We start from the raw sequence: 19,788 nt of genomic DNA, 5'->3' as shown, positions 1-19,788 counted from the left end.
GTGCGCCTGCGCGATGAACTGCAGGACGCGAGACGTTCGTGCTTAGAAATCGGAGACGGAGGTTTAGTGGCGGTTGGTGCGAGGGGCCTTCGCAGACTCGGAGTGTGATTACCAATTCAGACAAACTGTGGCTTTACGCCCGGCAGAGAGGCGATTAACCCATCAGTTAAGGCTAAATTCAGACTCTCGTTTTGGAGGTGACTGAACAATATGTGAACCCAGCGTACATTCCAGTGGACTGGAATGGGCTGCTTCTAATGCTTGGTTCGAGAGCAAGCTTGGTTCACTTGCTGTCTCAAAAAAGCATAGGAAGCAATCGCCTGTGCTTGGTATCTCCCTCTTGCAGCGGCACGAAACCTGCCATATGGGGAATTGCAAACATAAACCTTGGATCCTACTAGTCCCAGAATATAGTGAGAATTTGGCCGTACTAATCTGCATATCTTTCTTCTACTTCAGAAAATCTATCAAGATGCTGCTTTCAAAGACAACGGGATCCTTGAGGGCTCTGCGGATCTTACAGTCTCAAGTTGGCTGTAGGAGTTTCTGGGGATGGTTGAATGCTGTTTTCAATCAGTAAGGGTAAAATAAAAGATCATTTTCATCAGGTTTAAATCTTTTAATAATGCATATAACAGGGTACATTTCCTTTCGAATAGGGTGGATTATGATCGTATAAAGGCTGTTGGTCCAGACAGAGCAGCATCTGAGTGGTTGCTTCGTTGTGGTGCTAGTGTGCGTTACAAGGGTTTCGATAAGTGGCAACAAGATTACAGTCACCTACCTACTGGTCCATTGGAAAAATTCAAAATTGAAAGAATTGATGCCACAGAATCATGCATTATGTTCAAAGGATTTGACTACCTGGGTACAGTATTAGATTGTTTACAGTAACAGTTCTTAGTACTTTATTATAATATTTTTGTTAGTGATTTTAAAAATGTCTAACATTTTTACAATATAAAGCAAAAAGATCAAATACTCAGTTTACATTTAAAAATAAAAGACTTATGTTTGCACATACTGTCAACTTCTCCATTATAAATTCTTACATCCTCATTTATAATGGAAATTATTCATGCAAACTGGTCAGGCTATAATTACGCTCACCAACAGAGACGGTGCCATGCACCACTGGGAGGAGGGTATAATTACTGTGCTGTCACACTGCTTGTCCAACATCCAGTACTGGATGGGCAGAAATTTCCTTCAACTAAATATTGGGAAAACTGAAACCATTGTCTTCAGTCCCCGCTACAAACTCCGCTCCCTAACCACCAACCCTATCCCTCTCCCTGGCCACTGTCTGAGGCTGAATCAGACCATTCGCAACCTTCGTGTCCTATTTGACCCTGAGATAAACTTCTGCTCCATCACCAAGACCACCTACTTCCACCTCCTTTTCATTGCCCGTCTCCGACCCCCTCAGCTCATCTGCTGCTGAAACCCTAATCCTTGCCTTTGTTAACTCTAGACTCAACTATTTAAATAGTCTGGCCGGCCTCCCATCTTCCATCCTCCATAAACCTGAGCTCATCCAAAACTCTGCTACCTGTATTCTAACTCGCACCAAATCCCGTTCACCCATCACCCCTGTGCTCGCTGATCTACATTGGCTCCCGGTCCGGCAATGCCTCGATTTTAAAATTCTCATCCTTGTTTTCAAATCCCTCCATGGCCTCGCCCCTCCCTATCTGTAACCTCCACCAACCCGACAACCCTCCGAGATCTCTGCGCTCTTCTAATTCTGGCCTCTTGCACATCCCCGATTTTCATTGCTCCACCATCGGCGGCCGTGTCTTCAGCTGCCTAGGTCCGAAGCTCTGGAAATCCTTCCCTAAACCTCTCCGCCCCTCTCTCCTCCTTTAAGACACTCCTTAAAACCTACCTCTACCTGTCCTAATCTCCTTATGTGGCTTGGTGTCAAAATTTGTTTGATAACGCTCCTGTGAAGCATATTGGGATGTTTTACGACATTAAAGGCGCTATATAAATGCAAGTTGTTGTTGTGATAAGTTTTACATAGGTGGTTTCCATTATAAATGTTGTCACAGAAATTTACAATGGAAGTACTAAAATAAGGGCACACTGTATAACTTTAAAATGGGACTGAATTATGCCTGTGCACATTAGCCAAATTATTTCCTGCCCTCTAATCCTGTTTTACCAACAGACTACATTTGGTCTTGACTCCCCATGTGCAACACCATTGGACATTGACTAGTGTTTCGTGAAAGAGAGAAACCAAAGGAATCATGATTAACTTCATCATCCTTGTTTTGCTTTGTTCTTATTAATTTAAAAGAAGAATGGGGTTTAAATATTTAACTGCTGATGGTATCATTGGGGAACCAACTTGGAGTTGCTATTCTCAAGAGATTTGAATTAATGTACATTTTGGAAATGTCAATCTCTATAGAAACACGAGTTAATGACTATGGTTTTCTTCCCCATTTAGTCCACAGCCCCTGATGGCAAGAATGCTGTTAGAGGTAACCCTCTGAAGTAAACATAATGGCCCCACACTCTTCTTGGGAGAGGGTCTTGCTAGGTTTCTCCAACCTCTGGTTGCTACCAGCAGCACATAGGTTACATCTTCCATTTTAAACCTGGGCATCGGCAGGCTGATTTTATCCTAGTTTACACAACAGTTTTGGTTTTCATTTTAAGAAAAGTTATGTTTAGACTAATCTTGAAACTGGACATATACAAAACAGAAACAGTCTTGCAGCATAAACAAGGCAGATTAAAGAGCAGCAAGGGAACAGGATTATATTGCAGTATGGCTTCCACGTGAAACTCCTTCTGTAGGTCTGGCAGACCCTCTAGTGACATAGAATTACTGTCACAATCTGCATGGTTTGAAATGCTGTTTAAATAGCTTATTTAGAACAATCCTTGCCCTCAACCAACTTTCTCCAAAGGTGGTTCTTTGAATATTGGGAGCAGAAGATAGCCCTTACCATTTTAAGCTTTACATAAACCCTCCTGAATTCTATGATGTGATTTTAATTATTTGTTTATAATCTTTGTATGCCTGATTTTACTGCATCTTTTATACACTTTATTCTGAAAATCCATCTATCTATATATAATTAAAAGTCTTGCATCCAGCAAGAATTTGTCAAGTTAAGCCTTTCAAAAGCATGACACCTCAGGGCATTGAATATCCATAGGGAAAAAATTAATAATTGGCTGAAATGATACCTTTTCTGTTCAATCAAAAGCAGATCAATTCAGTCAGTACCAATGAGGAATGATGTAAGGAGTTGCACAACACCAGGTTACAGTCCAACAGCTTTATTTGAAATCACAAGCTTTCGGAGCTATGCTCCTTAGTCAGGTGAAGTGACGGAGAGCAAAGCTCCGAAAGCTTGTGATTTCAAATAAAGCTGTTGGACTATAACCTGGTATTCTGCGACTCCTTACATTTGTCCACCCCAGTCCATCACCGGCATCTCCACATCAATGAGGAATGAGTAATCAGCACAAAATTGAGTAATAAAATCTTTTTTTTTTGAAAAGTGCCAATCCCAAACTGGTAAGTAATAGGAAGCAACCAAGCAAATCACTCCAAAAATGTTGAGGTTAGCTTAAGCTGTTATCTTGAATTTCCCCTCCGGCTGAAAATTTACAGGTAAAGATAAAATTTATAAGACCAAAAATAAACAATTCTGAATAAAATGCTTATAATAGCAGTTGCTTGTACCATATTGTAGGGCTCTGGAAATGTTTGTGTCAGCAGACTGGGATTCAATTTGGAATACTTGTTTGGAGCTTCAATTATTGGGTTGAAGGTTGTTACCATTTTTTTTTGTAAAAGCCTTGGTTCTGCCCTTTTGGCTACAATCATGTCAATCACAACAAGCCTCTCCCTCTTTGTTTGGCTGCACCCACCTGCTCTGCTGAGTCTGATGCATGTCCTCATGTATCCTTCAGCAATCTGATCTGACCCACCAAGAGTTCTTCACAGTCCAGCCCGCCCAGAGTCATTTCCAGCTTTGCAGCTTATGCTCCACGGACTGTAATTGCAATTATAATTGGTAATTATAGTCAAAAGGACTGAATTCTGCAACAACTAATAAGAAAATGTGTTTTCCGCTTGTCCAGATGCTCCTTAGCCAGGCTGCTCACATGCCTAGCTCAAGTGATACCTGGTCCATCCATTTTGCATGCCAGCTGTCTGTCTGTTTACTTTCCCAGCTCAAATGCTTCCTTGTCCATCAGTCCTATGTACATCCCAGCCCACTTGCCAACCTGAATGCATTCTAGCTGATACTGAATATTTCCCAATTCACCCATTTGTCTCAACTGCTCCCTGGCCTACCTGTTCAGTCCAATTGGTTCCCTGCCCTCCTGACCTGAATGCTTACCTTCATGCTTTCTATCTTGCCCACCTGCCCAAGTGCTTCCCAGCCTGATGAGATAGGCAAGAGAAAAAGAGTGCAGCGATCGAGTAAGAGAGCAAAAGTTGGAGAGTAAGAATGCATGAAGTGAAGGAGGACAAGAGAGCATGAAGTGAAGCTTCAACAAATTTAGTTGGTCTCACCCCAGCCACTTCTAAGAAATATAGTGACCTTAATTGTAATCACTTCCTTCCAGCACCTTTGGCCTGCGCCCGATCTAAAAACATCATCACTATCTCTTCAGCTGTTCCTTCTCTGCAGTGTCTCTTGCCTACTGCTTCTGCTACTTGCCACCAATTTTGTAAAACCTGTTTCCAGGTGGTGCCTCTGGTCAGTTCACAGATGTGACCAGATGTATGTCAGTAGTTGGGGCTTAGCCATGTGCCCTAAACCACTTCCAGCCTCACTCCGTCAGTTGTTCCAAAACACATTCAGTACTTCCAGTCACCATCCTTCCTTCTGTCCACCCCGCCACCTGTGCTTTCAGCTCTTCCCTCAGTGTGCCCACAACTCACTCCATCCATATTCAGTGCTTACATCTAGTGCTTCCATTGTAGCCCAGCCTATTTCTCAAATGTCCCAGCAGTCCCCAATTATTCCTCCCATGCCCATCCATTCCCAGACCACAATTTTAATTGTTCCCCCACTCTATTCCCCTCAATTACTCCCACACAGCAGCCGCCAAATTCAGTTCCCTAAAATCGCTGCATTCCTCCAGTTTACTCAAAGCCCCAACCTCCTGAGACCCTCCCCCATTCCCTCCGCCTAAATCCCCTCCCCCCCCCCCTACCCAAAGTACTGCCAGAGCCCAATAGGGAAAAAGATGTTATTGATAGTATTGTATGCCTGATATTAAAATCAATCCTTGTGGTTAAAATCCTTTTTTAATATAAAAAGATATTTGTTGGGGAACAAGTTAATGATCCTTTAAACGATCTCATTTATACATTCTGTTGCAGATTATCTAGAGCATGTTGAAGAAATTAAATTCCAAAAGTGTATATACATTCAAGATGAATGTCTTGAGAGACTGTGCAAGATAGAAAATTTGCAAAAGAGCCTGCAATGGCTAGAAATTATTTCTTGTGGAAATGTCACAGACCGGGGAATCATAACTCTTCACCTTCTTAAGTAAGTATTTTGAGAAAGAATAAGATACTGTGAAAAGGGCAGTAGTAACATTTTTAAAAATTGAACATACTGGCATCATGTCTGCATAACAAGACAGTTTACAGCTAACCAAAACAGTCAGTGAAGTTAGAATAATTGTGCTTGGTGTGCAGTTCATTTGGTAATTGAGTTAACGATACTAGGAGTAGCAATTGTTTCTGCTAGTGAACTTACTGGATTATGCCTAACCCTAAAATTATTACAGTATTTGAACTTTCAGTCCCAGTGACTGGAACTCTGGTTGAAGTATGTGAAAATGCAAATAAACCTCATCCTTCCCACCCACCCCAAAAAAGTTTAGCTCAACAGCAACGACTTTCATTTATATAACATCTTTATGTTGAAAAACATCCCAGGGTGCTTCGTGGAGTTGTAAGGAACAAAATGGATGCCCAAGCCAAAGAAGAAAATGTTAGGAGGAGTGACCAAAAGCTTGATCAAAGATATAGATTTTAAGGAGGGTCTTATAGGGGGAAGAGGGAGGTCGCCAGGCAGAAGGGTTTAGGGAGAGAATTTCAGAACCTGGGACCCAGACAACTGAAGGCATGTCCATCAGTGGGGCAAAGGAAGGAAGGTGTGCCCAAGAGGCCAGAGTCAGAGGAACGGAGAGTTGGGGGAGGAGTTATAGCACTGGAGAAGGTTACAGAGCTAGGGAGGGCCAAAACCATGAAGGATTTTAAACACAAGGATGGGAATATTCAATTTGAGACTTTAGGGAATGAGGAGCAATAGTAGCTCAGCAAAGACAGGTGTGATGGACAAGCAGGACTTGACATGGGATAGGCAGCTGAAGTTTACAGATCATGGAGAATGGGAGGCCAGTCAGGAGAGCATTGGAATACTCAGGTGTGGAGGTGACAAAGGCATGAATGAGAGTTCAGCAGAAGATGAGATGGGTAAAAAAATATGGGTGGAAGCAGGTGATCCTTGTGATGGAGAGGATGTGGGGTTAGAAGCCCAGCTTCGGATCAGATAGGACACCAAGGTTGCAAACAGGCTGTTCGAGCCGGAGTCAGTGTCCAACTAGTGGGCTGGAGTCGATGGCAAGGGTATGGAGTTTGTGGCAGTGCCCAGAGACAATGGTGTTGGTCCACTGAATGTATAGCTGGAGGAGATTGTGGATCATCCGAGACTGGATGTTGGACAAGCAATCTTGTCAGCACAGACCTTCTCTTCTGAAGGCATGGCCTATGCTGGACTAAAGTTCTACACATGCGAGCAGTTCTTCATACCTCAACCAAGCAGCCAATGCTTGTATCAGGCTATTAGGCCTAGGCCAAGTCCAATTCTGTTCTTGCCCAACATCTACATGTACAATTTTCAGTAGGAGTCACTGGATAGCATTTAGGAGTGAGAACGCTAGCCAATTTCCCTCATCCCTGGCCTGGGGATGCTGAGATCAGCTACCTTAATACATACCACAGATCAAAACTAGGGACCTTCAGGTCTGTGTGGCTCACAACCACACCATGCAGTGCCTTTAACCACTAAACCAGTCATCCTGAAATATATACTAGTTTAAAATACATTCAGGTATTATAACCAATGATAAATAGAAATTCATAGTAACATATCCTTACATGTAATGGTGGAAGTTACTATTTTACAGTGACAGAATTATCTAAAAAAGACCAGATGAGCCAAATTGGTGCCTTCATTGGCATACCTTCCATTCATACTTGACTGTTGGCTTATGTCATACATTATGCTGGCCTTCCCCCTACCCTACCATATATTTCAGCATTAGTATTGCAGGAACGACATCTTGCCTGCCAATGGTTAGGAACACTTTATGGACTATCATACAGTGGAGTCTGTTCATTTTATTTCAGGAAAATATCATTTCACTACACTCCTTTACTTTGAATCCTCCTTTGATTTTTAAAAAATCCTTAATCTTGTGATAGTTCTTATACATACTTAAGTTAAAAATTAGCATCATGTGCAACTGAGAACACAGAACTGGCAATAAACTGTGATCAAAAATCAGTGCAGCGGAGTAGCTGAATATTTAATACATGTGTAGGTGAAAGAGAAAAATGTATATTGCCATAACAATCTTAATACTAAATGTTTGTCATGTGTAATTTAGTTTTGCTCTTTAACTCTGATCTAACTGTAGCTTAAATCAGGTTGTAAAATAATTGGTCAAAATCCAGTGTATTGTTGGATTATAAATTGTAATAAAACCAGAAGTATGGAAGCCAGAAATCACAAAACATCTTCTATTGATTGGAATCATGAGATTAAATTACAAATATTTTCACCAGCATAAAATATGATTTAGGGAGGTGGCAGAAGTTACCTTCTTTCCTGTAGAAATTTATTTTAAAATGTAATTGATTGTTGTGTACTGAATTTATTTGGAAGGAGCAAAAAGCAACAGAATATCCCACAAGAGAAATTTTGAAGCAGGGAATGTCAGGGAAGGGGATGAAGAAGCTAAAGGGGAACCCTCAAGGTGTTGTATTTTATCCACACCTTGTAATGAGTTAACATGGCATTTAAAAATCTTTTGTAAAAATCCAAATACTCAGTTGTGTTTTTCTTTGTTTTGTCTGAGTACTTTAGATTTACACATTCATTATAGAATTGCAGAGCATAGAATTACATTATAAAGTCAGAGACTCCATTGGAAATATTAACCCCAAATATCTACCGGCCATTCCGGCACACACTTGGTACAAGTTTGCCAGGAATGTAGCAGAAGGCCCAGGAATTAGGCTAGGACTCGACCGTGCTGGATCTCACACTGCATTTGGAGTTTCTGGGGGTCCTGTTAAGAGCAGAACCTTTGTCTGACCCAAACATGGCCTTTACATCAGAGGAGGCCTGGCCAAGAGAGGGAATTCTCCAGATACTAGTTTCCTCGGCCCCAGCCTAGGGCAGAGCAGGTGGCATGCTGGCCTTTTACCCAGCTTAATTGAGTCTTGGCCTGGACCCTCAAAGAACTCTGTCAACTATTGGGTCAAGACAGCTTCTTTAGACCTTTTGAAATTTTGGGAAGTTGAGGCAGGGCAGCTGGGGACTACCGAATGGCAGTCCAGCACCATGCTACCCACCTCCCCATATCTGGTGGGCTCAAGATGCCTCCATAATGTGCAGGCACCCCCCCCCCCCCCCCCCCCCAAGTCATATTAAAAATTAGGAAAGCTCCCGACCTTGGATATTCTGGCGGGGATAGGGGCAGTGGCATTTACACTGAGATCAAGGCCTGTAGATTTTCTGGCCTATTGTATCTAGAAGTGTCATGATTATTAACTCAAAAGGTTAAAATCCCCCACTCCATAAAGTTATGGGAACAAAAAGGGTGATGCCCATTATGTAATTCAGATTTGTTCTACATTCAAGCCTGCATATAAGTAACATCAAATTGTTAAAATAAACTAGCTTAACTTTTTTTCAAAAAAGGATACCGTGTTTATCTCTGTTGGCACATCTGCCTTTCTCGGCTTCATGGTCTCAATTCCTTGCACTCGCCTGGCCAAAATGGCAGTGATACTTATTTGTATTCACTGGCTTAGATTTAAACCCTCCAACCATTCACAAAGTGGAAAATCCTGAGAATGGATCAATTCCTGCACGTCTCCTGGTGCAAGTGAAGCATGTAAAATAAGGCCACTTTGATTCTGCAAAATTATACCCAGTACTCATGCTCCTTTGAGTCATTTATTCCTACTGTCCCTGAGAAGATCAAAGTTTTAAAGCAAGTTCGAGCACAGAATGTTACAGCCTGCATAACGTGGTCACACACCAGTTGCACTTATTATGCCACAGGTTGAAGGGTCAGTTAATTCTAGTAGATGAGTAAATAATTGCTCTAATGCACTGTGACACACATTGGATGCTGGGTGTTGTAGCCACTCCAGGTGTTACAGTGGGGCTGGTACATATTCACACCACTGCCAGGCAAGCACTTTGCATATGTTTCACTTTAGGTTTTACATAGAAATTACAACAGGGAAAAAGGCCGTTTGGCCCAAACATTTTGTGATGATGTTTCACCTCCACACGAGCAGTCATCTCAATCCAGTGCACATATCCTGCGACCATGATCTCTTTATTCCCTTTTCCTTTAACCACTTAGAAGTATTCTTAGAAGTTAACATGGTCTTTGCTTCAATCACTAACTCCATTTGTGCATTTCACAAACTCTGCAGCTGAAGTGCATTCAAATTTTAAATTTGCATGTATGTTGATAAAGGTGTAAATTATAGTGCAATCAGACAAATGTACAAATGAATAATCGCTTAGCTATACCTCAAAAATGCTACTTAGAAGTCATTTGAATGCAATATTTCATTTTGGAGCTAACCAGTTTAAATTTGAGATACAATAAAATGTTAAACTGTCACTTCTTAAGCTGCAAAGTGTAAAATCTTTTTTTTCTTCATCTTACTGTAGAAACTTAAGGTACTTGTTTCTGAGTGATCTTCCTGGCATAGAAGAAAAAGAAAAAACACTTCAGGTTTTACAAAGAGCTCTGCCTGCCTGTGAGGTGAAAGTTGATCTTGATTAAAGCTACAATTTGGAAATTTATGTATAGTGTAAATAATGCTACTTTACAAATAAGCAGGATGGATGATGGATGCCATTACATGCAAGTATCTGCAAAAAAGTTTAGGCTTTTGTTTTATTTAGAAATTAGATTGTGTTAGCCATAAGCGTGTTCACATGAAAACAAAAGCTACCCAAGGTGTTTTAAACTCATCTGTAAAATTGGATTTAAGCCTCTAAATTGGGAATGTAAGTTGATCCACAGTAGCTTATATTCCTGGCAAATAGGTAATAAAACATCTGTAAATCAAAACTGTAAGTGGCAAATGTGTTTGAAATACATGCATAAGTTATAATTATGCTGAAAATGTTCAAGCATTGATGCTTTACATTTTTGTATTATGAAAAAATCTTTGCCCCCTGATGGTCATTACATTAAAATACCTTGGTCTTCATTATACTGCATTATTTTATCACTTTATTTGTAATTATCAAGTGCAGCATTATGATATAGAGCGACATACACCATGTATTTTATATTCAATCTTGAATCTGTTAGTACTGGAATAACTTAGGCATCCAGTTTAGCTATATAAAGAGATTTTGAAATCAAAGCAAGATACCATAAGCAATGCAAATCCTACAATCTACTTGTGGGTAACTTTTGTAACTGTTTAAACAGTATACATTTACAACTATGAAGTAATGTTATACCTCGAAGGTTTAAACCGACACTATTTATAAAAAGTTATGATCTTTTAGTAGTCACACCTGCTACATTTTTATTTCAAATGTCTGACTTAAATGTGGCAGATCAACTTTTCAACACCAAAAACTGTTAGGTTATCAGTTCCAGTGTGATTTCAGAAAAAATGAATAACTTGTAGCTCCATCCATTTTCATTCATGTCAAATAGTGACTTGAGAAGTAGACTCACTATCATGTAAAAATACATAGCTAGCAGAAAACTCTGAATTTTGCATGCCAAGCACAGTCATTTACTTATATAGTATTTGATCCATTGGTTGACAGTTCTACAATTAAATATTTGCTGAGCAACCAAACAATTACGATGCTAAAACTGTTGTTTTTGACTACATTGAGTGCTGTGCTAAAGTTGTGAATCTGAACCGAGCATCATCATTAACCATAGAGTGCAAGGAAGTGAAAACTCCATTCAGTATCAGGGTGTTTTAAGGGAGTGCCTGAAATGGGCAGACTTAGAACTGATCAGAAATGCAAACCAAATGATCCAAGAACAAATTAATGTGGAAGTCAGATTAGGATTGAAAACATTAAGAAATTGTTTATCATCTGTTGAGCTTGCAGGTTGTGAATCCAACTTTTCTGCCCATTAATACACTGATCAGCTGATGAAATTGAAATAACAAGTTATTAAAAAAAAAACTGAATCTTTGGCCTGATGCTCCAATAGCTGTGGAAGAGTGGTGTTGGCAGTATGCTTGATTTAACAGTGCATTTTTACCTAACAAAAGTTGAATGAACCATTGCACTTCTCTGATCAGTTAGGACACCAATGCAGACATGATTTGGGTTCCCTCCAACAAGTAGAACTATAGTTTAAAACTTTTTCAAGCAGTGCAAAGAATATAGTGCTATTTCTTTACACAAACATAATACACATTTAAAACACAACCTCTGACCAAGTATTTCCTGGTTTATAGTAATTTTCATTTATTGTAAGTATGCTCTTTTAAAATCCAAACACACAAAGAAAAAGAAGATAATGAACATAAAAAAGTGCATATAATTGGAGGCTGGGTAATGTTATGATGCAGTCTTCATTTTGCCATAGTTTAAAAGTCCTTACTTAAATATTTCCTCTAGACACTTGGTTTTTCAGGTACCTTGATGGTGTTGCTGCTATTTAGTCAAATGTTGGGTAGATGGTAATTATATTTCTGCTTGAAATACTTCTTGCCTTCTATGGATGGAGATATATTGCTGCCGGTAAGCTGTGGTAAGTACTGCAACTATACAAAACAAAAAAGAAAAAAAAAATCATGAAGTACAATAATTAGAATGAATCCTTATTTGCTCTAAGGATAGTAACTAATTTCTGGTACATTTAGTTTTAACAATAGAACACTTTTTAAAAAATATCAAACTGATACTTGGCAAGGAGAAATCTTTAGCTCATTTTTAAAAAAAAAATTTGCAGCTTAAATATTATAAAATGGCACAAACAAATATTTATTTTTGATTCCTGGAAATCACCAGTTCAATTGAAACATAATTTTCTAACTTCTTGTCTGTTATTAAACTTTAGACTTATTGGTTTGCAGGAACAGAGTGAAAAGTGATCTCTCTCTCTTCCCCCCCCCCGCCAACATGGATTTTCTCTACAGTAGCTGTAAACCCCAGCACTCAAAGCCCAGGTGAAATTTCTACCCAAGACTCAAGTAGAACTGAAGCCAGTTTCGAGAGAGAGGGGGAAATCCTCTGGAAAGAAACAGTGGTTGAGGAATGTAAAATTACCATATTGTAATAGTGCTTTGATGCAACTGAGCAGCTTGCTAGGCAACTTCAGAGGGCATGCTAAGAATTAAACACGTGATCAAGTAAACACCTCACACACAGAGTGTGAAGTGTGTACTGATTACCAAGACAGGCTAACTAATTGCTTATCATTTATAGTCTTTAGGGAAGCAACAAAGCTTAAGTTATTAGCAGTTTAACCATCTGCCGTCTCATTGCCAATTTTTAAAAACTTGAGTGAATATATTTCGCTTTAAAAACCCAACATTTGAAAGTAACTATTCCCCCTCAAATCCTTTCCGTGGAAAAATGGTCAAAAAAATCCCTAAACATGATCATTTATCTTGGGCACAATCCTACCGTAGTTACGGACTGGAAAAACTAGTAGATCTGGGTTTTATGTGAAAGTCCTGGAATCACCTAAGACAATTAGTTAATGGCCAAAAGGAAATAAGCAGAATTTGCTCATATATAGCAACAGAACCCTGGGAAACACTCAATTTTAATTCAAATATGTCATCTTGGTTCAGTCTGTAATACTTGTACTGGAGTCAGAAGGTTAAAGTCCATCTCCAGGACTTAAGCACATTATCCAAGTTGGCGCAGACTGGATGGGCTGAATGGCTTCCTTCCATGCTGTAACCTTTCTATGATTCTATGACATTTTATTGCAGTTCTGAGGGAAGGCTGCACACAGTCATTGATGCCATCTTTTGCACGAGATATTAAACTGAGGTCTCATTGGCCTATTCAGATAGATGTTAAAGATCCCATGGCACAATTCATTGTCGTTAGTGGGATTTTGCTATGCATAAAATGGCTACCGATTTTGCCTCGATAACAGTCACAGCACTTCAAAAATAATTCAGTGTGTAATCGTTTAGTTTCTGAATGACAAAGTGTTGCATAAAAGCAGGTCTTTCCTTAATGATGTTTAGTATGTAGCCAGCTCACTTACTGCTGGTACATTTCTGCGTGGTGGTCTCACACGCCGTTTGACAGCTTTTTGCTTGCCCATTTCCAGTTCTTCCCTAAGGCTATCAAAGTATGGATGTTCCAGCAACTTTTCACAATTTAGACGATCAGCAGGATCCATGTGTAAACAGCCCTATGTGTACAAATCAGAATGAACATTGTTTCCTTATGCAGATATTTTACATGCACCTGTCAATCTTTTCTTCCTCCAAATTTTTCTTCCTACATCCACCTTCACTTGTTTACTTCAGGGGGGTAACAGAGTCCTGTCTTCAGAAGGTATACTTAACTGGTGCAGAAGGCAGACTGAGGAATTCCCTCCCTGAGTGATCTTAACACTGACAAACCTATCTTTAAGAAGCAACCAGACTGTAAATGTTGATTTAAGTCTAGGATTTAAGATTAGAATCTTAAAATCAGGAGTTCAAAACTTTAGGGAGCTAACAATTTTAAAATTTAAGGACAAAATTTTAATCCCTAGGACAGTGGGCAGCCATTTACTTATTTCATCCAACTGACGATATATTCAAAGGCTGATACTGCAGTGTTGTGGTAGCCTTGGTTAAAAACTGGCCTTTGGAGCATACTTTCAGCTTGGACAATGTGGCCCATGACACTTGGGAGAAAAGTTAAGTACGTTATTTAAATTTACAAAAGTAAAATTTATATTATGTCAGTTAAACTAATGTTAAAATAAAATGAGAACAGGAAAAATGGAATTCAGGGCAAGTAGTATTAAAAATATTGAATTGAGTTTCTTTTAGTAATGTAATTAGTTACTTCTAACACCAGAGTAGCTTTATTAAGGCAATTAAGGCTTCTTTCAATGTCACGGTGAGAGTTAAAAACTGACAGGCTAGAGTCTAGAATTCCCTGAAACTGCTGGTTGGCTTATGCACATTATTTTTGTAATACTGCACATGGGTCTCTGTAGTCAACCATTTCTTCTCATTACAGTAAGAAAGCTTTAGAGAGCCTTGTAAGAATGGAATCTTGATAAGGTTTTGCATCTGTGCTGTATACCCTCTAATAATCCTTTTATATACAGAACTGTGTCGAGGGCCAATTTGGTAACAAATAGAATACATGCATTCACAAGAGGAAGGTTTATACAAGCTGGAGATTCCAAAAACACATTGCTGACCTGTACTGGTGGGCTAAGAGGATAACTTGCCCAATACCCCAAAACGGCCACCTGATGTCAAATCTTTTGACATGTTTTGTTTTTAGTTGCAGTTGGGAATTTCATTTGGAAACAGCAAGTAAAATCAGACCCGTGTAAAATGCCTGAGATCCGACTATATTATAGGTCCAGCAAGGTAACAAAACAGTTTTCTGCACCTGTGCAGCGTTTATACTTGAAACTCGTGGAGCCTGTAAGTTATAAAATGAGAGTTCCACGAGAGCACATGAAGTGAGTTTTATCAGTTTGAAATATATTCTTAAGAAGGAATCTTAGAAATAAAATCACTTTTTAATCAATTATGCAAACAATTTCAGAGGGCACAAACCATTTTCTACTACAAGCATTGCAACTGTTTTTTGTGAAGACATGCTCCTTGCTAAAATATTAACTGTTTGCTATGGAAAGGTTTACTGTGCAAACCACAAACAGCACTCACCTTCATTAATCCAAGGGCATGTTGGGAAATATTTGCAAACTTCATTTCCAAAGATTCCTGTACAGAAAATAAATTCTAGTTATACTTACATACTGTCCAAAACGCACAGAAAATTTGAATTTTCAAGTTACCTTCTATTAAGAAACAAATTTAGTAAACATGTGATTGGTATTAGTAATCAGCATTCCAACTGCAAAAATTAAGTTTCTCCAAAATATGTTTTTTTTCCTCATGTTTCCTCTCCATTATCTTTAAGTTGGCTTCAAAACATATCCTACCAGCCAACAATTTCACTAATTGGCTAGCAGAATGAACAATGCAAGTTGAATGATGGGAATTTAAATACTTCCCCCTCTAACTATCAGGGGTACGATAGCATAGTGGTTATGTTACTGGACTAATAATCCGGAGTCATGAGTTGAGATCCCGCCATGGCAGCTGGGGAATTTAAATTCAATTAAATTAAATCTGGAATTAAAATACTAGTATCAGTAATGGTGGCCATGAAACTACCGGATTGTCGTAAAAACCCATCTGGTTCACTAATGCCCTTTAGGGAAGGAAACCTGCCGTTCTCACCCAGTCTGGCCTATATGTGACTCCAGACTCACAGCAATGTGGTTGATTCTTAATTGCCTTCTGAAATGGTCTAGCAAGCCACTCAGTTGTACAATCTTGCTTAAAAAAAAAGTCATAATAAGAAGAACAGCAATGTGGGAGAACCTTCACCACACGGACTGCAGCGGTTCAAGAAGGCGGCTCACCACCTTCTCAAGGGCAATTAGGGATGGGCAATAAATGCTGGCTGTTAAAGTAAAATTTAAGCTGTTGGGTTAAACCGGCAAAGATGACTTTTGGCGACTAATGTGTGCGTGGCTGCGGTCACTGCCCCGAGACCACACTGAGCTGCGCCTTGCACGAACCATAATTAAAAGCTTAAGCATAACATATGATTAACAAGTTAGTGTAGTGCTAAACAAAATGGACTCTGTGGAACAAAATGGACTCTGTGAAAAGACATTAAAATGTGCTGACTTAGACAAAGACATTCCACAACGAACTGATAAAACTACGGAACAGACAAAAGCCAGACTGTCTTAAGTTGATAACAGTTGTTTTAATGTGATTGGAGGTCAATTGTTGCTGTTGGGGCCTAATTGGCTAATGTGTAACTAACCAAGGCTAATGATGTATTAACTGCTAAATGTCTGTACTTGTAATGTATAAAAGAAGCTCAGCGACCATTTTAAAATTGAGAAGGTGACTGCGTGCACTGCGGAGTGCCAAGCGCTTCTCCCAAAGCTTTGTTCAATAAACTGCATGTTGAATCTTTAAGTCTGACTCCGAGTGGTGATTTCCCACAACAAATTGGCGTAGTCGGCAGGATCTCACTGCTGGTGAGTTGATCGGTTAGCCTCGATCGGCGAACTGGAGTAGAGATTATTGAACTGTGGGAGTCAGACTCAGCCAACAATGCAGTTAAAAACGGGGGAAAATTAGGGGAATTTATGGGACTATTGGGTAGAAACAGGAATTGATTGCTTGTGCTGATCGACTAAGGACAAGGAAGTGCCCGTCTCAAATGCGCAGCCTTAGACCGGTTGTTAAGAGGGGAGATCCCCCACGCGATGGTCAGGACCATGAAGTGGGCGTAGAGGCACAAGGGCACTTAGGACCGTGAAGCACAAGTAGTCAGGACCATCCGGCATCAAACTCTGTAGTGGCGAACAAACGCAGAGATAATTAGAGCATAAGAATTCACGATGTGTACTGTCTGAAGTTTTAATGTCTGAAGTTTTAAGCGGTGCGGTAAGGAGCTGATCACCCTGACCTAGAGCCGGACTCCGGTGGAGGAAACACGTTACCAAAACGGTAATCGTGGCCGTGAGTATAAGTAGAGTATAAGTTGATCCGGTGGAGAAAACACGTTGCCAAGTCGGTAATAGTGGCCGGGAGTTTAAGTTAGATCCGGTGAGTGGCCGGGAGTTTAAGTTAGATCCGGTGAGTGGCCGGGAGTTTAAGTTAGATCCGGTGAGTGGCCGGGAGTTTAAGTTAGATCCGGTGAGTGGCCGGGAGTTTAAGTTAGATCCGGTGAGTGGCCGGGAGTTTAAGTTAGATCCGGTGAGTGGCCGGGAGTTTAAGTTAGATCCGGTGAGTGGCCGGGAGTTTAAGTTAGATCCGGTGAGTGGCCGGGAGTTTAAGTTAGATCCAGTGGAGAACACGTTATCGAGTCGGTAATCGTGGCTGGGATTATAAGCCTGCAAGATGACAGGTGGGGACCTGCGGGTTCCCTTATTGATAAATATATGACAGACAGACACTCGTTGATTAAGCAGATGCAAAAGGATGGCTGGGATGTTTCTCAGACCTTAGAACAACAGAGAAAGTGGGTAGATGGGGAAAAGAGAGACAAAACAAAAAAGGCAGGGGTATTAGTACATCAATTAGCTGGACTAATGGGACAAGTAGCCGTTTCCATTAAAAAGTGGAACGAAGACAAGGACAAAATTAAGAAATTAGAATCTAGGGTAAGGGAATTAGAAAAAAGGAATCAATTAAAATGTTTAAAAGACAGAGACCTGGAAAAGAAAGGTTCTTTTGTTTTTAGTGTACTCTCTCTTTAAAAAGCCTGTCCTTATTGTGAGTGTTTTCTGTCGGTGTCGTGGGCCACGCCCCCTTCTTACTGCGTCTTACGTGTTTTCTTCTTTTGTGTAATGTATCTGTTTTGTCTTGTGTTTAATTCTGATATTGCTGAATTAAAATGGGAGTTATTGAGGTTAAATGACCTATTAAATTCTGGTTCTTATAAAATGTGAGCATGTTAAATTCCAGACATGGGATCTTCAAAAAAAAATTGGCATTTTGAATTTTTATCTTGTGATTGGCTGTGGTTAAAAAAAAATTAACGGGACAGATAAAAAAAAGCTATCTGGTATCACCGTGATAGGAAAAGTCGGAAAGCTGGAACAGCTCGGAGAGTTGGTTATAATCATACCCACTAAAAGTATGTGAAAAAAAAATGAATTGGACAGCAAATTATAAAACTTACGAAGCAATGTGGAAATTGAGGGGTACCTAAACAAAAGTTGATCACAACAATCTGGAAATACTAGACTAACTATAAACTAAAAATGTACGATGGGAGATGTTATTTCCCGGTATGAATTTTTTTTTTTTAATTTATGTGAAAATTACGTCGACATATGCTAAGAACGCTGTGTGAATCTGATATCTGGCTCCGTCGTTTTGTTACTGAAAAAAAAGGTTAGCCCCTTCCAAGGACACTGACATCTGTTTTCAATTCACCAAGACAAAATGAGGTTTAATTGTAAAAGAAAAGATAAAGTGCAGATTTAAAGAATTACAAGTTACAGTTGCAGGATGATCTCTGGTTATAAATTAACAAAAAAGAGACGGCGATAATTATCATATTGGATTTTAACTGTCGTCTGAAAGATAAGATTAGGGAAAAGGCTGTTTGCAAAGCTAAAGCAGAGTCTGAAAAGAAAGTAAAGAAGCTGCAAGCAAACAAGTTGGTTAATAAGAAACATTGGAGAAAACACTATGATTAAAATAAATCTCAAAATAGTGTGCAAAATATATAGTGTAAAGCAATCTACAAATGAAAAAAAAAATCAGTCAAACCTGTGTGAAGAGAAATTTTGAAGGTGGAATGTGGAAACTTAATCTCAGAGGGAGAAGTATCAAATTACTGCTACCACGAGAGCCAGTTAATGTTAACCCCTTCCATCCCAAGAAGCCAGACTGTCATGCCAAGAGCAGTTCAAACAGATAGAAATGACCCAATCAGTTGAAAACTGTCTGAGGCTTGCCCAGAACACAGGTGAACATGAGGTAACAATTGGTATACGTTATATTATTAAAATTGACCCAATTACTCGGAAATGCCAAAGGCTACAATTGACAGATATAAGTTTCCACACAGACAATGCTACAGTGAGAAAAAAAATTGATAAGAAAGGAATGTAAAACAAATCGTATGAAGAGAAAGCATAGGTTGGACAATTGGCAGTCCATTACTTGAGCTACGTACTGACACAGGGTACTAAACGCCTATCAGTTTTACCCCGCCACAGTATGATAAGGAAGTTCAACAAGTTCTGGGGCTATTCAATTTTATTTGAAGCTATTCACGAATAGTAGCTCCAATACAAGATCTGACCAAAGAGGGGAAGACCTTCCCTGACAAATTATATAACTCGCATTGAGAATGCTAAGAAAACTCAACAATTATATCAACACCTCCTAACTCAAGTGTTAAAACAAAGCGCGACATGGAATGGAGGTGGACATCGTAAAAGAGATAGACAAATGTGGAGATGTGAAAGATCTGTGATAAATGATATAGCAACTGCCTTTAATACGGGTGCCTCGGGTGTTAACACCATTGATTTGGCAACATTAGATCAAAAGGTCAGAGATTTAGGGTCTCGCATTAAAGATATATTTAATTGTCCGAGGATCAAATGCTGACCATATATTTGCAAAGGATAGCTACAGTGCTAGAAACACATGCCCAAACCATTAATAAATTAATAAAAGAGGAATATAACGTATCTTAGCAGGCGGCTGCTAATGACATCTGCAGTACATATGGT

The 19,788-nt window shown here is 39.6% G+C and overlaps 2 protein-coding genes across 4 annotated transcripts in view; one reads left to right on the top strand and one right to left on the bottom strand.

The window, feature by feature from the left end:
• Positions 1-4: 4 nt before the first annotated feature.
• dmac2l (distal membrane arm assembly component 2 like) lies at positions 5-16,504 on the top strand. Of its 2 annotated transcripts, XM_067991650.1 has the most exons (5): positions 5-165; positions 460-576; positions 660-868; positions 5,366-5,537; positions 9,981-16,504. In XM_067991650.1, exons 2-5 carry the CDS (start codon positions 473-475, stop codon positions 10,093-10,095), a joined length of 600 nt encoding a protein of 199 aa, XP_067847751.1. In that variant the 5' UTR covers positions 5-165; positions 460-472; the 3' UTR covers positions 10,096-16,504. The 2 variants fall into 2 exon arrangements, with proteins under 2 accessions (XP_067847751.1, XP_067847750.1); XM_067991649.1 differs by having other exon boundaries at positions 6-576.
• cdkl1 (cyclin dependent kinase like 1 (CDC2 related kinase)) overlaps positions 11,752-19,788 on the bottom strand; it is a 43,174-nt gene continuing 35,137 nt past the window's right edge. Inside the window, exons 7-9 of one of the 2 annotated variants that reach the window (XM_067991647.1) lie at positions 15,170-15,226; positions 13,531-13,680; positions 11,752-12,067 (exon numbers count right to left, since the gene is read on the bottom strand). In XM_067991647.1, the coding sequence (XP_067847748.1) occupies positions 11,966-12,067; positions 13,531-13,680; positions 15,170-15,226 (309 nt within the window). In that variant the 3' untranslated portion in view covers positions 11,752-11,965. The remainder of the gene's footprint in view (positions 12,068-13,530; positions 13,681-15,169; positions 15,227-19,788) is intronic. The other variant, XM_067991648.1, reaches the window with a different exon arrangement.

The sequence above is a fragment of the Heptranchias perlo genome, chromosome 10 (assembly GCF_035084215.1).
Source record: "Heptranchias perlo isolate sHepPer1 chromosome 10, sHepPer1.hap1, whole genome shotgun sequence".
Taxonomy (NCBI): Eukaryota; Metazoa; Chordata; class Chondrichthyes; order Hexanchiformes; family Hexanchidae; genus Heptranchias; species Heptranchias perlo.
This window is presented reverse-complemented; position numbering and strand designations above follow the sequence as displayed.